We start from the raw sequence: 13,486 nt of genomic DNA on the forward strand, positions 1-13,486 counted from the left end.
TCTTAGTCAGACCAAATTCCCAAGCAAGAACATTTTTTTAATGATTATTTTTAATTTTGAAGAGTCAAAATGTGTGGAGTGGCTTTGCCTTTCCCATCTTTAAAGTGCATTAAAGAATACTAGGACAGTGTAGGACTGGGTCATAAAGAAGGAAACTGCCTGGCTTGGTTTTAATTCAGGGTGTGGTTTTTTCCTCTCCTTTGCAGCCTGGATGTTCATCCCTGTAGCTTTTTCCACACTGGACATGTGGTCTGAATTTGGACATGCAAACACAGAGGGAGTCAGCAGTTGTGAGTAGTTGCCTACAGAGAGCCCATGGACAAGAAGGTCACCCAGTATTTTTAATACAACAAACTCATGACACTGAGAGTACACATTACGTCTTATTTACATGTCACTTGTCCATACTTACTTGAAGTCTGTGGTATCACAAACACATTCAAAAGGATTTTATTTCTGCTTCTACATCTCGTTGATCACGAAAGAAAAATAGCAACTCCCATAAAGAGGATTTGTTGTGTCTTTTAAGTGAGGTGACTCTAGCACAGCTGTGATCCTACAAAAATAGAGTGCTAGAGTATAGTACACATTCTGAGGAACCCCCTGCTCTCTGGGGGTGCACAGTCCTCTGGCAGTTTGGGAATACCATCCAGGGTTTTCAGATTTGGCAAGCTGGAGAACACACTGAAAGCGAAACAAAAGGAAAGGAGAACTTGAGATAAATAATCTTGTGAGGTGTTGAGAACAAAACAGACACTGATAAAACCCAAAGAGTGGATTTAAACAGTATCACAGAATTAACCGAGTTGGAAAAGACCTTTGAGATCATCAAGTCCAACCTATCACCCAACACCATCTAATCAACTAAACCATAGCACTAAGTGCCTCATCGAGTCTCTTTTTAAACACCTCCAGGGACAGTGACTCCACCACCTCCCCAGGCATATCCAAAACAGGTTTGTGCAGATGGAAACCTTGATTTGTCATTTGTTGCAGGATTTATCTGATAAAGAGGCAATTAAAAATCCTCAGTTTTCACTCTGTTGCACAAGTTTTATATCCTAGACATAGTGAAGCACTGCAATTGTCTGCATTTTCAATGGAGCAGGATAAAACCAGCTGCCTAACGCAAAGGAGAGGCCACAATGTTAGCACAGACTGAATGTCCTAGGCTGCTGAAAAGCAAAGATTCAGACTGCAAGAAGTGCAACTCAGCTTTTATCTGTCTGTGATAAAGAAACTAGGCTCTCTGCAAAGCTTTTTGCACTGAAAAGAAGTCCCTGTATCGTGGTCACGATGCCAAATTGAAACGAATGGCTCTGCCTCCTAATGCACCGTGCCTTTTAAACAGCACATCAGCCTCAGTCATGAAGATGCTGTTTTATTCCTAAGAAGGGTTTGATGGAGCTGCAGCCCCCCACAAGCACTGCACAGGGTGTTAACCCACATCCTATCATGTTTGCTCCTGTGCCTTTTGAGGTGAGCATGGACTCCAGTGCTCAACCTCAGTACCCAACTCAGGGCTTTATCTATGCTTGAGAATGATTCATTTTGCCTTCCAGCACTGGCAGTGAAAGCAAAACCAGAGTAATACCAACATTTAATTGCCTTAAGAACTGGTGGGTTTCAAAACAGAAACATAATTAGTAATTGTTCAAAAGTGCTTTTCAGCTTTTGTTCTCCTGGAACTTCTGATATGCAAATAAAATGTGAAATCCAGCATTTAGAATTTCCATTTTAACTTTCCCTTTGATATCTGCCTGCCTACTTTTAGAAAGCTTAAGCCTCACTGTTACACTGTCAAAGGGATGCCTACTAGACTGAAGGAAAAAACATTCTGGAAACTCAGAAAGGTTTTCATGAAACACTTTCTTTGAAACTTCTCCTTTTCTTTTTTCCCCTCCCAGGGAGAGAGAACTTCTTAGACATGTGCTGTAAGGTTTGTCTCTAAACCATCAACTATGCCTTCTGTAGATGGCTGACATGACCCTGTGTATGCAGGGGGAAGGAACATGCTTCATTCCCCTTTCTGACCTCTGTGCAATTTTATTTCCTGGCAACAGGGTTTTGGATTCAAAGCAACTAGAGTAGAGCAGAATAAAGCTGCAAGTGTCAAAATATGCATGGGATAGAATAAATGATCTACCCCTGAATTCTCTACTCTGTCTCAGATCTGGGTTTTAATTTCCAGTCACCACTGCACTGCCCACAGCATAAGCCTGAGTGGAGTGGGGTGTTCAACCCAGTTCAACTTCCACAGCACTGCCACAGAGAGAAGAGAGAATCCAGCAAAATCAAATTAAGGTAATTTACTTTCCTCTTGCTTTTGCTCCCATCTTTCAACACATCTTTCTGATTCCAGCTCTGACACATAATGCAATTTAGACTGCTTCCAGAATACACGAGGGATGCAATGAGACTGAGGAGAGTTTGAGTAATAGGTAGTTTCTATTAATAAAAGAGAATCTACTTTATCTGCCCTACTCACGGTCTCTAAACTCAATCCATGGACTTAGTTCAGTCCAGGAACTCCCAGTTATGTGCTCAGAAAGCCTCCTAGGCAGTTTATGAGTATTTTGTGGCTATTACCAGATACTGGTCCACCAGCTCATATTCACAGAATCACAAAATGGTAGGGGTTGAAAGGGATCTCTGAGGGTCATCTACTCCATGGAGCATTTATCATAGAACCATAGAATTGGTTTGGTTGGAAAAGACTTTTAAGAGCATCAGGTCCAACCATTAACCCAGCACTGCTGAGTCATTAGTAAACCACGTCCCTCAGCACCACATCTGCATGGCTTTTAAATCCCTCCAGGGGTGGAGACTCTACCACTTCCCTGGGCAGGCTGTTTCAGGGCTTGACAACCCTTTGTGGGGAAGCATTTTTCCTAACATCCAACCTAAGCCTCCCCTGGTTCCTCTTGTCTTAGCACTATTTATAATAGTTGAGACTGGGAAAATGAAAAGTTTGCTCAGGAGAGCTTGTTGTATTTGAGATCTTACTCCTTTTGAACTCTCCTACAAACATTTATTTGTGTTGCTCAGCTTTGTTGCCCGTGAGATGGTAAGACTTACAGTTGTCTGTATCTTTCTTGAAACTCACAGGGATTCCTCTTGAGTATAAGAGATTCAAGGGGAGTATGTCTGAAGTCTGATATTCCACTTAGTGTCATAATGTTATTTTCAGCAAGTGATAAGTGCTGGATCTGAGGTATCTTTGGCAGCTGTTTGAAGGATGTAAAGTGGTTTTTATTGACATTTAGTTCTCTGCATCTGTAAAGCACAAAGTGTATGACATCACTGATGGCATCTGTAACAGGATATAACTGTAAGCCAACACAGGGATGGCTCTTCATGGGTTGAAGGCATAGCTTCCAGTGAAAGAAGAATCTGATTCCTCAAAGGCTGCTTTCACACTACTTTTACATTTGTGCTGTTTTTACCTACCTATGGACCGCAAGATCAGATCCCTGCACTTTATACTCTCAGCTTTCTCTGTGTTGTACAATGCATACATCACTATTTCTGCTCTCAGTATTCCAACTTTCCATATACCTAGAGATATGACAACACAGTAGCAATCGTAAAGCTGTTTGGGGTTGAAGAGACCTTTAAGATCATCAAGGCTAGCTGTTAACCCGGCACTGCCAGGTCACCAATAGATGGATTGTTAAAATACTGTTGTCACGGTCACACTTGGCCTCTTTGCTTGGGTTATGTTCAGCACTTCTTCATATGCATTCCTTCAGTTTTCAACGACTTTCCCCTTTAGCAAAAGTATGACTGAACTTTATGAGACTCATGAATTACCCACCAGGAATAAAGGGCACATCACTTGACCTCCTCACTAAGTATTTTCCACTTGAGAACTACATGAATTCAAAATAGCAACATACCGATGGATTCCAAATGTAACAGCCCCACAAATATCACATTCTGCAGCTTTCAAGAGCCTGCTCTGGCTATTACTTAGTAAATAATATTTATGATTTCTAGGGTACTGCATAAAACCAGAAACCAGACATTTGGTCTACCTTGGCAACCTTATGGCACTTAGGTCAGTCAAAGAATTGTCCACCAGCCAAAGCTTTTCCACCCGAATTAACCTTCGGAGAATCCTGTTGAAGTTTTCCACTTGGTAAAGATCACCCAGGTCCTGAAATGAGAGGTTCAGCTCCTGGGAAAGGAAAAATAAGAGAAATCACTCACTTTTGTTTGTTTGTGTGTTTGTTTTCTTGCTTTCAAATAGCTATTTCATTAACTCTTCTCACTGTCAGAATTAGTTAAAAGGTGAAGCTGTTTCATTATGCTGCTCTTAAATATTGGTGCTGCCAGCTGCCAAATTCACCTTAGAGTCACAGCAATGCACTGCATAATCCCTCCATAGTAAAGAAGAAAGCAAGCATTTCTTGGGCATGGGAATCTACTTCCCAGCCCCTCCTTCCTCTTTGGGTGAGCTTGCCAGTGTGTGTGCTCTGGGCACATTATGATTTGCTTTATTTACTACTACAGTACAAAGAGTTAATAATAAAGTTTTACAGCACAGTTTTCCCAGTTCTCTTGCAGTTTCTTTTGCCACTTCTCCGTGTCAGTTACTTGTTTTCTCTCTTTCACAGCATGTTCTTCTCCTCTGAAAAATAGCTCTTCTTTTGAAGGCCCTGCTCAGGGAAGAAAAAGAAAGAAGGGGAAAAAAAAAGATTTACAATAGTGCTTGTGATGTGGCACTGGCATTTAGTTGCTTGCTGAAAGATTAGATGTACAGCTGGGAAGATAGCTGCAATGAAGAAATATATGTAACAGTAGAGGTGTGTAGGTTTCCAGGCTTCCAAGAAATAAATTAATGTGAAGCTTTTTTTTCCCCCCCTACCATTTCTGGGCCCATAATTCAAGTAGCAATCTAAGGCTGTGATGATTTGGTACATGGTTAGTAAGTGACATTCCTTCTCCAGCACAGCATAAAAGCTTTTCATAAATAGTTAAGCACAAGCCTTTGAGGTCTAAAATACTGCTTCTATTTATTATTTTTTTTTCACATGCTAAGTATTTATATAATAGTTGTGTACTTATCATTTAATTGTCCTGAGAAAGGGATGTGTTTGTAACTTCCACTTCAGTGACAACAACTGCAACCGGGATCAACAGCCATACCCAAAGCCTCACTCATACTAAGAATGGCACAAGCTTAAGACTTAAAGTATTGATATCTATTGAAATAGGGGACAGCAATGTGCCCTGGTGGTCAAGGCCAATGGGATCCTGGGGTGCATTAAGAAGAGTGTGTCCAGCAGATCGAGGGAGGTTCTCCTCCCCCTCTCCTCTGCCCTAGTGAGACCTCATCTTGAGTACTGCCTTCAGTTTTGGGCTCCCCAGTTCAAGAGGGACAGGGATCTGATGGAGAGGGTCCAGCAGAGGGCTACGAGGATGATTAGGACTGGAGCACTGCCTGGTGAGGAGAGGCTGAGGGACTTGGAGCTTTTTTATTCTGGAAAAGAAAAGACTTAGAGGGGATTTAATAAATGTTTATAAATATCTGAGGGCTGGGGGTCAGGAGGGAGGGGACAGGCTCTGCTCACTTGCTCCCGGTGACAGGACAAGGAGCAATGGACTTAAGCTGCAGCACAGGAGGTTCCCCCTCAACACAAGGAGAAACTTCTTTATTGTAAGGGTCACAGACCACTGGAACAGGCTCCCCAGAGGGGTTCTCTGAAGACTTCCAAGGCCCATCTGGATGCATTCCTGTATGATCTGAGCTAGATTGTATGGTCCTACTCTGGCAGAGGGGTTGGACTTGATGATCTCTTTGGGTCCCTTCCAACCCCTGACATCCTGTGATCCTGTGACATGCTTAGAGCTATGGACATCCTCAGATTCCTAAGCAAGGACAGGGTGGAACTTTTCCACTCTTTAGACCAAAACATGCAAAAAGTGGACTTTAAGATCTACCTTTCATTCTCTATTCTTCAGTGTGCCTATAGATTGCAATTGGGCCAATTCAGTCTTAAAATGCAATATATGTGCTGGTGTTTGCAGAACTTGATTTGACTCCTGGATTCTTTGGCATAGGGATACTGCATTCTGAACAGTAGTTACATGTTAATGAACTTTAGAGAGACGTAATTGACACAAATTAATGCTAAAACACTTCAATTTGGGTTTCACATTTTTAAAATCATAAAGCTTTTATTTTCCCTCCCAGGGATTAATAAAAGTCACCGTGTAAAATGTGGGGTGAAACCCTGCACCTTTTCAACAGTGGCAAACTGCAGGATTTTGGGGTCATAACATTTAAGGAGCTACTGTTTGTGTAAATGGAATCAAGGCTTAAATGTGACCATGTCTTGGTGATCTTCACCTTCTCTCACTCGGGGACAACGAAGTTGACTTCCTCGAACATCATGTTCTTCTAGGTCACACCAGCTCAGATACTTGAAGGAATCAGAAGGAAGCTTAAAATAAGCAAAATAAAGATAGAAAAGGATCAGTTAAGGTTTTTCAGTTTCTGGCTCTGTATCTTCTCATCTTTCTGGCCTTATTACAGTAGAAATAATATTCACACATGTTTACAGTGCCTTCTGTCTTAAAACCATCTGGTGAATAGCAATATGATGTATGGAAGTGAGGATACAATGTGCATGCACGTTGCACACATAAGCACATTTCTGGATGAGCTTGCACACATTATCTGAATGCAATCAAGGCACTAAATCTACTTACAGAAACCCTGCCCCTGCAGTTCAGAATGGGAAGGATTTGCCCATTTTGCTTTCCCACTAAAGCAATTTCCAGGGCATCAGTCTCCCAGGAGGGAGCAAGGAACAAAGCCTCTAACTCTATGTGTAGTGTGTGGAGTAGGTGTGATTTGTGTCATGCCCAGCAGGCAGAGCATCATGACTGCCTGCAGCGAGGGAACTTCTTAGTGCAGTGCAGCTTGGCATTTGCTTGAACTTCCAGCATTTCTGTCAGTAGGAATCACGATGGAGGAGGTGAGGGGGGAGGAGAGATGGAGCATGCACCTCTGAATCATCTCCTCCAGTTACAGCCACATCCAGAAACTGGAAAATGCTGTGGGAATTCACGGTTTAGGTGTAGTTCACCACAGTCCGTTCCAGTTTAATTCCACAAATTGGTTGAAGTACTGCAGAGAGATCTTCTCACAGAACATCATTATTGCACCTTTCATAGCCCTCCTGGTTATGACATTTTACAGTAAATTTACACAGCTTCTTCAGGACTTACTCTATACTTGCCCACTGCATCCAGTTCTGAGCACAGTGCTCAAAAGGCTGAGTCAAATCCCTTGCTTCTGCTGACTCCGAATCATATAATCTTATTTATAGTCTGACCTAGCTTTAGAAGATAAAAGGAGGCAAAACATAACCAGCTTCAAAGCTGAGGAAGAGATTTCTGCTTCACTTACTCCTTGTGCCTGTCTCTCTTTAAACTTGCAATCCAAACACTTACTGGGGAAGGTAGCGCAGGATCACAGCTCAGCCTGATGATTCCTTCGTTGTGTGATAAAGCTGGTGGAGTAGAAAGTGTATCACTTTGGATGGAGCAGCAGGAGGAATAGAACCTACAGGATTTTTGATTGCTTGTAGTCAGACCTGAGAAACTAGAGAAGAGATATTGAGCCAGTGATTTATTCTGTTCAAAGAAATGCAAACTATTTGATAATAACAGAGAGTAGCGAGGGGTAGGATTTACCACCAGACAGCAGCCACACGATCCTGAGGTCAAACCATAGGTAATGCCCTCTGGTCTTGAGGGGACCTCTTACCTAACTACCTTTTATTTAGATGCATGAGGCTTCCACAGATATGTCCAAACATGAGAGAGTGGAACTTAGTGGCAGTTTGTTAGAAAAACCCAGCCTTGGAGAAAATAAGAAGCGAACAGGACCCTTTTCTATCCCTGCTTTGATGGATCCAGGTAGCATGAAAAGAGAGCCCACTTCCCTCTTTATTTTAATCCCTTGAGTTTTAGTAGAATATCAAGGCTCTAGAGAGGAGTTGAGCTTGGTCTTGAAGTCCTGCGCTTCTGTGCTTTGCAGGTTCACTGCCTAACAACACTTTCAAAAGTACATTTTCTGTACCCCAAGTGATGCAATTTCTCCAATTGTGCTCAGAGAGATTGAATAATGTGCAGAATGGCAGCTGCAATTTAGAAATTTACCATGGAATGCCTTAAAAAAATCATTTTAATTTGGGCAGTGTGTGCATACAGCACTATAATTTGACTTCTACTGTAGGAGCCCAGTGAGAGCTCGCCGGAACGTATCAGCTGTCAGGAAGCACCATTAAAACAATTAGAGTCAGGAGCAGAAATGGAAAATAAAAATGCAGCTTTAAAATGCTTCAGTGAGGATGATAATGGAAGTTTCATATTGAGTGTAACAGACAAGCTAAGCAGAACTTCAGTTTAAACTTGTGATTACAGATTATTGGCAAATAATCATGAAGAGGCATAGAGTGTTGACCTTACTAAGACTGTTTTGCCTTCTCTAAACATCAGCAAACCCCAGCATTACATCTCTCCTAAAAGCGCACACAGACTGAACAGTACTGACACATGGAGCTACCCCTCCCTTCATGCTCTGTGGTTGGGTTTTTATTTAATGGGATCAGATCAGCCACAATAAAGCACAGGTGACTGAAAAGGAAGCTGAGCAAGCTCAGCATTTCTGAAAATAACAGCTATTTACTTGGGCATTTTCAGATGTCATCTCGAGGCAAACAGCTCATTTTTGTGTGTGTGTGCTGCTGGAGATCAGCAGGCATTCACACAACCACCCTGTGAAAAGAGCATTTACATTTGGTTAATATTTAAAGAAAAGAAAAAAGAAGGGGGGGAAAAAAAGGGAAAAAGAAGCAACAAAAACCCCCTGCTGGGACCTCTTGCTTAGCTCTCTTGTTTTGCTTCTGCTTCCTTAGGTGTTAAACGAGGTCACACCAGAGAAATATGTAGAAATTATTTTGTATTTAAGAAAAAGATCTGTTATTCTTCTCAGGTTTGGAAGTGATTTGTTAGGATGTATTCAAACCACTATTTATAACTGCAATACTTTCCAAAACCTGCCTTGCTCTCAGCTAGATATTGCCTCCTCTGCTGAGACATGAATATACACTCCCAGTCCCTTGAAATGTGGGATAAAACATTTTAGCTGAACCACTTCACATGATATCTATTCTGATCTTTTGGCAGAAACCCACTCACAGAATTCTGTATCTGTGATGGAAAAGAAAACATCAAATCCCAGGATCAATATGTGATAGATAAGACTTCTCCAGTCAGGTGGGTAGTGAGATTTTTTTATTGGAAAGAGTGACAGGAGGAAGCATTTTTCAGCTCAAAACTGCTTGAGTTTAATAAGCACCAGCTGGGCCCTAACATGTCACAAAAGATTTTTCCGAAGGAGCAAGTGCAACACTGCTTTTCTCTCCCTTGCTTTGTTTTCCTTACTATTTTGCTGCAAAAACTGATGCAAAAGAAATGGCAATGAATGAGGCAGGATGCAATTCCAAGCAATTACAGATCACACAATACATGAAAGTAACAAAATTTTCTGCCTTGATTGCGAGGCCCTTCGGCTGGATATGAATCTCCAATGACACCTCTGGGAGCAGCACACTAGATTATGTCAGGCATTATGGGGAAAAAAATTAGATTCATGATGTCTGTCCAGGCTGAGTCATTTCCTCTCACTTTGCCTGCAGTGAGAAATTGGTGGTTATCATAAATCATAGACCTAAATTCTTATGAGAAAGGAATTAATTTCACTAATGGAAACCCTCTGAGGCAATAGCATTCTTCCCTCCATTCTCTTGCTTCTTGGGGCAGAGGGGTATCTCTGAAGTCTTTTAAGTAGAGGTACTTGACTATATTTTAAGAACCCTATAAAAGAGGACTGGGAAGGAAAATTAAAACAGTAAGGGGAAAAAAAAAATCTTGTGTGTGACTGACTTCTAATTTCGGAGGCTGGCCCTAGTTGCTCACATCAGGGCCACAGCTCTGCTGCTGATATCAAATCCCTGTACAAAATTACAGAATGCTCAAGTCAGGCATTGCAATGTGCAACCCAGGGAGGTGGTGGAGTCACCAGCCCTGGCTGTGTTTAAAGGTGGTTTGGATGTGGTGCTTGGGGCTACGATTTAGGGGTGAACCTTGCAGAGTAGGATTCTGGGTTGGATGTGGTGATCCTGAGGGTCTTTTCCAATCTGAATGTTTCTGTGATTCAATAGTAAACATCTACAAGCTCCATCTACTTCAAGTATGATTTCTCCCACCTAGCTGGAGTTGCCAGCCTACAAAGCCAGGCTTAGAAAAATTTCTTGACTCATTTTACAGCTATTGGAGACAAGTGACTGTGTCCAGATATCCACTGCCTCAGCCCAGCCTCAATGCCTATTATTTTTAATTGAAGTGTCCCACAGACCACAGTCTACATGAATCTACATGAGAAGCCCACAGGCTTTCACAGATTCACAGATTGCATCAGGTTGGAAGGGACCCTCAAAGGTCATCTTGTCCAACCCCTCTTCCCTCCCTCCCCCCACAGTGCACAGGGACACCTCCAACTAGATCAGGCTGCCTAGGGCCACATCAAGTCTGATCTTCAATGGCTCCAGGGAGATGTCTCAAGGTCACTTCCCTGAGAGTGGGCTCAGCTTCAGGACATCTGATGAGGAGTATCCTACTTTAAGTGCTTAAAGGGTGCTTTGAAATAGCAGGACTTCTGAGTAAAAAAGCTCAGGGAAATCATTCTGCTCCATGCAGCACCACTGACATATATAAAATAGCCATTTCATCTAAGTAATTAAGGAAATCACACAGAGCAAGTTGAAATCTAGAGTGCTGCACATGAGCATGGACTGTGGGGATAAGCAAAAGCACTCATGACTAACTTAATGTATTTTCTGCATTTTCCTCAGTGGAAGTCCCTGTGGGCAACAAAGCGACTGAAGTATTTTGTAAACTAGGAGGAAGGAGTACAGAGCAGCTACTGCATTTGTCAAAACATGATTTATGAGATATCAGGCCATATCTTGGAAAATCACACACTCCTATAGAGCTCACTGAGAAAAGTCACACTCTATCAAGATGTCAGTGTCTGTCATGTGTCCGCGGCACAGGTCTGCTTCTCCTCCCGCTGACATCTTGGCAAGGTTTTCATAGGCAACAAACTGCTGTACATTTCCTAACTGCAGTGCAAGTGCATTTGAGTCCAGCTGACTTTGAGGGCAGAATATATTAAAAACCCATGAAATACTTTGAAGAGCTATAGCTGAGCTACTTCTGAAAGTAGACCAGCGAGAGAGATTCTGAGGGGAAAACATTCCTCTTGTGTGTTATTGTAGATATTTGGCCATTAAGAAAAGAATGCCAGTCAACAGAGTCCTTTCTCCTCATGTAACCAGCAGCCTCCATAAACAAACACCTGAGACTCCACAGCACAGAGTGAGCTTTGCCTCACAGAAAATGGCAAATGGAAAGCTCAGTGGAAGAAGAATAAAGAAGTTTATAAGCAAACTCTTGCAACTGGAACTTTAAAGGCTTTTGTCCCAGTGTTTTGAGCAGTTTGGGGGTCTGGTCTAGCTTCCAGCAGTTTTATCCCCAGCTACTTTTCATGAATCAGCAGCCTTGAGCAGGTTGAGCCTTCAGTGAACCATGGCTGCCTTCCTCATGGATCTGATATGCCCTTGAGAAAAGTTTTGGGAACAAATAATTGGGCTATTTATACAACTTCTTCACATATTCAGTGACAGAACTCCTGGAGTGCTCACTATAACTTCACATCCTATCAAATCACAGAACATATATGATGGGAAGGCCCATGCTCATGTGTGGCTGCTCTCAGAGCTTCACATCCCATCAGTTCACAGAACATATATGATGGGAAGGCCCATGCTCATGTGTGGTAGGTCTCAGTGTAAGCCTGAGTCTATTTAACACTACAGTCCTCTGAGTTCTTTCAGTCCTGCTACTATGGAAGTGAAAAACATGGACCACTCTGAAGCAAACAAATCTAATAAGTTTCATGATCATCATCAAAAAAACCCCCCAAAACCAACCCAAACCAAAGGGCTATAAAAATACTAAGGAAAGGGCTATAAATCCTCCCAAAGCAAAGAGCTCTTCTGTCTAGGTCAGAGCTGTCAATTTTGCACAGGCTCCATGAGATCTGGTTATGGATCTGTCTGAAGCACTTGCACAAATAGCTGTTTGTGCTACAAACACTCAGTTATTTAACGTTGCCTCAGTCAATTGCACATGCCAAAGCTGATCAGCATAAGCGAACTGCAGGATTAACTTACAAAGGCAATTTGTATAGGTATTTAAAAGAGACTGAACTCAGAATTCAGCCTGTGCCCTGCTCAAAGTGCACACAATTTACTGCTGTGCAGCAGCTGTTGCTTGTATGCAAACAGTGATTGTGAGAACACTCTGAACTTAGAATAGTAGAGGGCTAGGACATAGTGCTTCCATGCTCTATTACTTTTCAATTACTTTTTTATAGGAGCTTTATGAGACATTATGCAACATTTTGAAGTGGTTCTTTTGAGCATAATTTAGTGACAAACACACCTGTAAGTTATGGTTACAGTGCATCCTTGCTGTTAGCTCTATCATCAATTATCTTGTTTCATGCACCATAAACTTGCCCCCCCAAAAGACATGATTAACATAATTAGGTCTTAGCTCCACAATTATACATTCCTGGCACATTAACTAACACTCCCTGCAGCTCTTCCTGGATCTAATTCACAACAGTCCAAATTCCACATCTCTATCAATGTGCCTTTCATACATTTCTACAACACAGTACACATTTTTTTCTTGAGACACCTTTTGTTTTTCAGTAATCAGCCAATGACACCAAGAATGAAAAAAAAAAAACCCTAAACAACCCAAACCCCTCCCTTTTTGTTCCTGTTTTCACTGCATAACAATCTGCATCAGCAACACAGGATGGCACATTTTAAAAAGACACTCAATCCTGTAACACTATCTTTCTTGTCAGAGCATGTCAAGCCAGCTGTGCAATGACTACAGTGACTTCTCTTCTTTCACCCTCCTACCTTTCAGACATGTCTTGCTCTTGCATAAAATCCTCACATCTTGCATAAGGCTATTTGTCTACAGTCAAAGCTTATCTTCCCATCTTTGCCCCTGCATTGAGAGGTAGCTCTACACCCTCTGAAGAGAGGTAACCTGCCCAGATCCTGGCTGGGGCTGTATGGATCCACTGTCTCCAAGGAAACGCTGTCACCTCGCAACGCAGTCATGTTAGGAGCTATTGTTACCAATCTCTTAAGCACACCAAACAAATTCCTGTGCTGATCTACCTGGTATCGATGGACCTTCCTTCCAGAAGGTGGCTAAAGATAGGTTGGTGATACCTGTAGTAAGATACATGATCATCCAGATGTGTTCTCTGGTGTGCTCACTCCAGCAACTACATTTTTCTGAATTCCTTTTATGCTTT

The 13,486-nt window shown here is 42.1% G+C and overlaps 1 protein-coding gene across 1 annotated transcript; it reads right to left on the reverse strand.

The window, feature by feature from the left end:
• Window positions 1-337: 337 nt before the first annotated feature.
• Window positions 338-13,286, reverse strand: LOC104301952 (uncharacterized). Its single transcript, XM_054166961.1, has 7 exons — window positions 13,213-13,286; window positions 7,465-7,615; window positions 6,356-6,449; window positions 4,543-4,661; window positions 4,038-4,180; window positions 3,079-3,276; window positions 338-684 (listed from the first exon to the last, which is right to left on the reverse strand). Exons 1-7 carry the CDS (start codon window positions 13,284-13,286, stop codon window positions 573-575), a joined length of 891 nt encoding a protein of 296 aa, XP_054022936.1. The 3' UTR covers window positions 338-572.
• Between the last annotated feature and the right edge of the window lie 200 nt (window positions 13,287-13,486).

Source organism: Dryobates pubescens, chromosome 13 (assembly GCF_014839835.1).
Source record: "Dryobates pubescens isolate bDryPub1 chromosome 13, bDryPub1.pri, whole genome shotgun sequence".
Lineage (NCBI taxonomy): Eukaryota > Metazoa > Chordata > Aves > Piciformes > Picidae > Dryobates > Dryobates pubescens.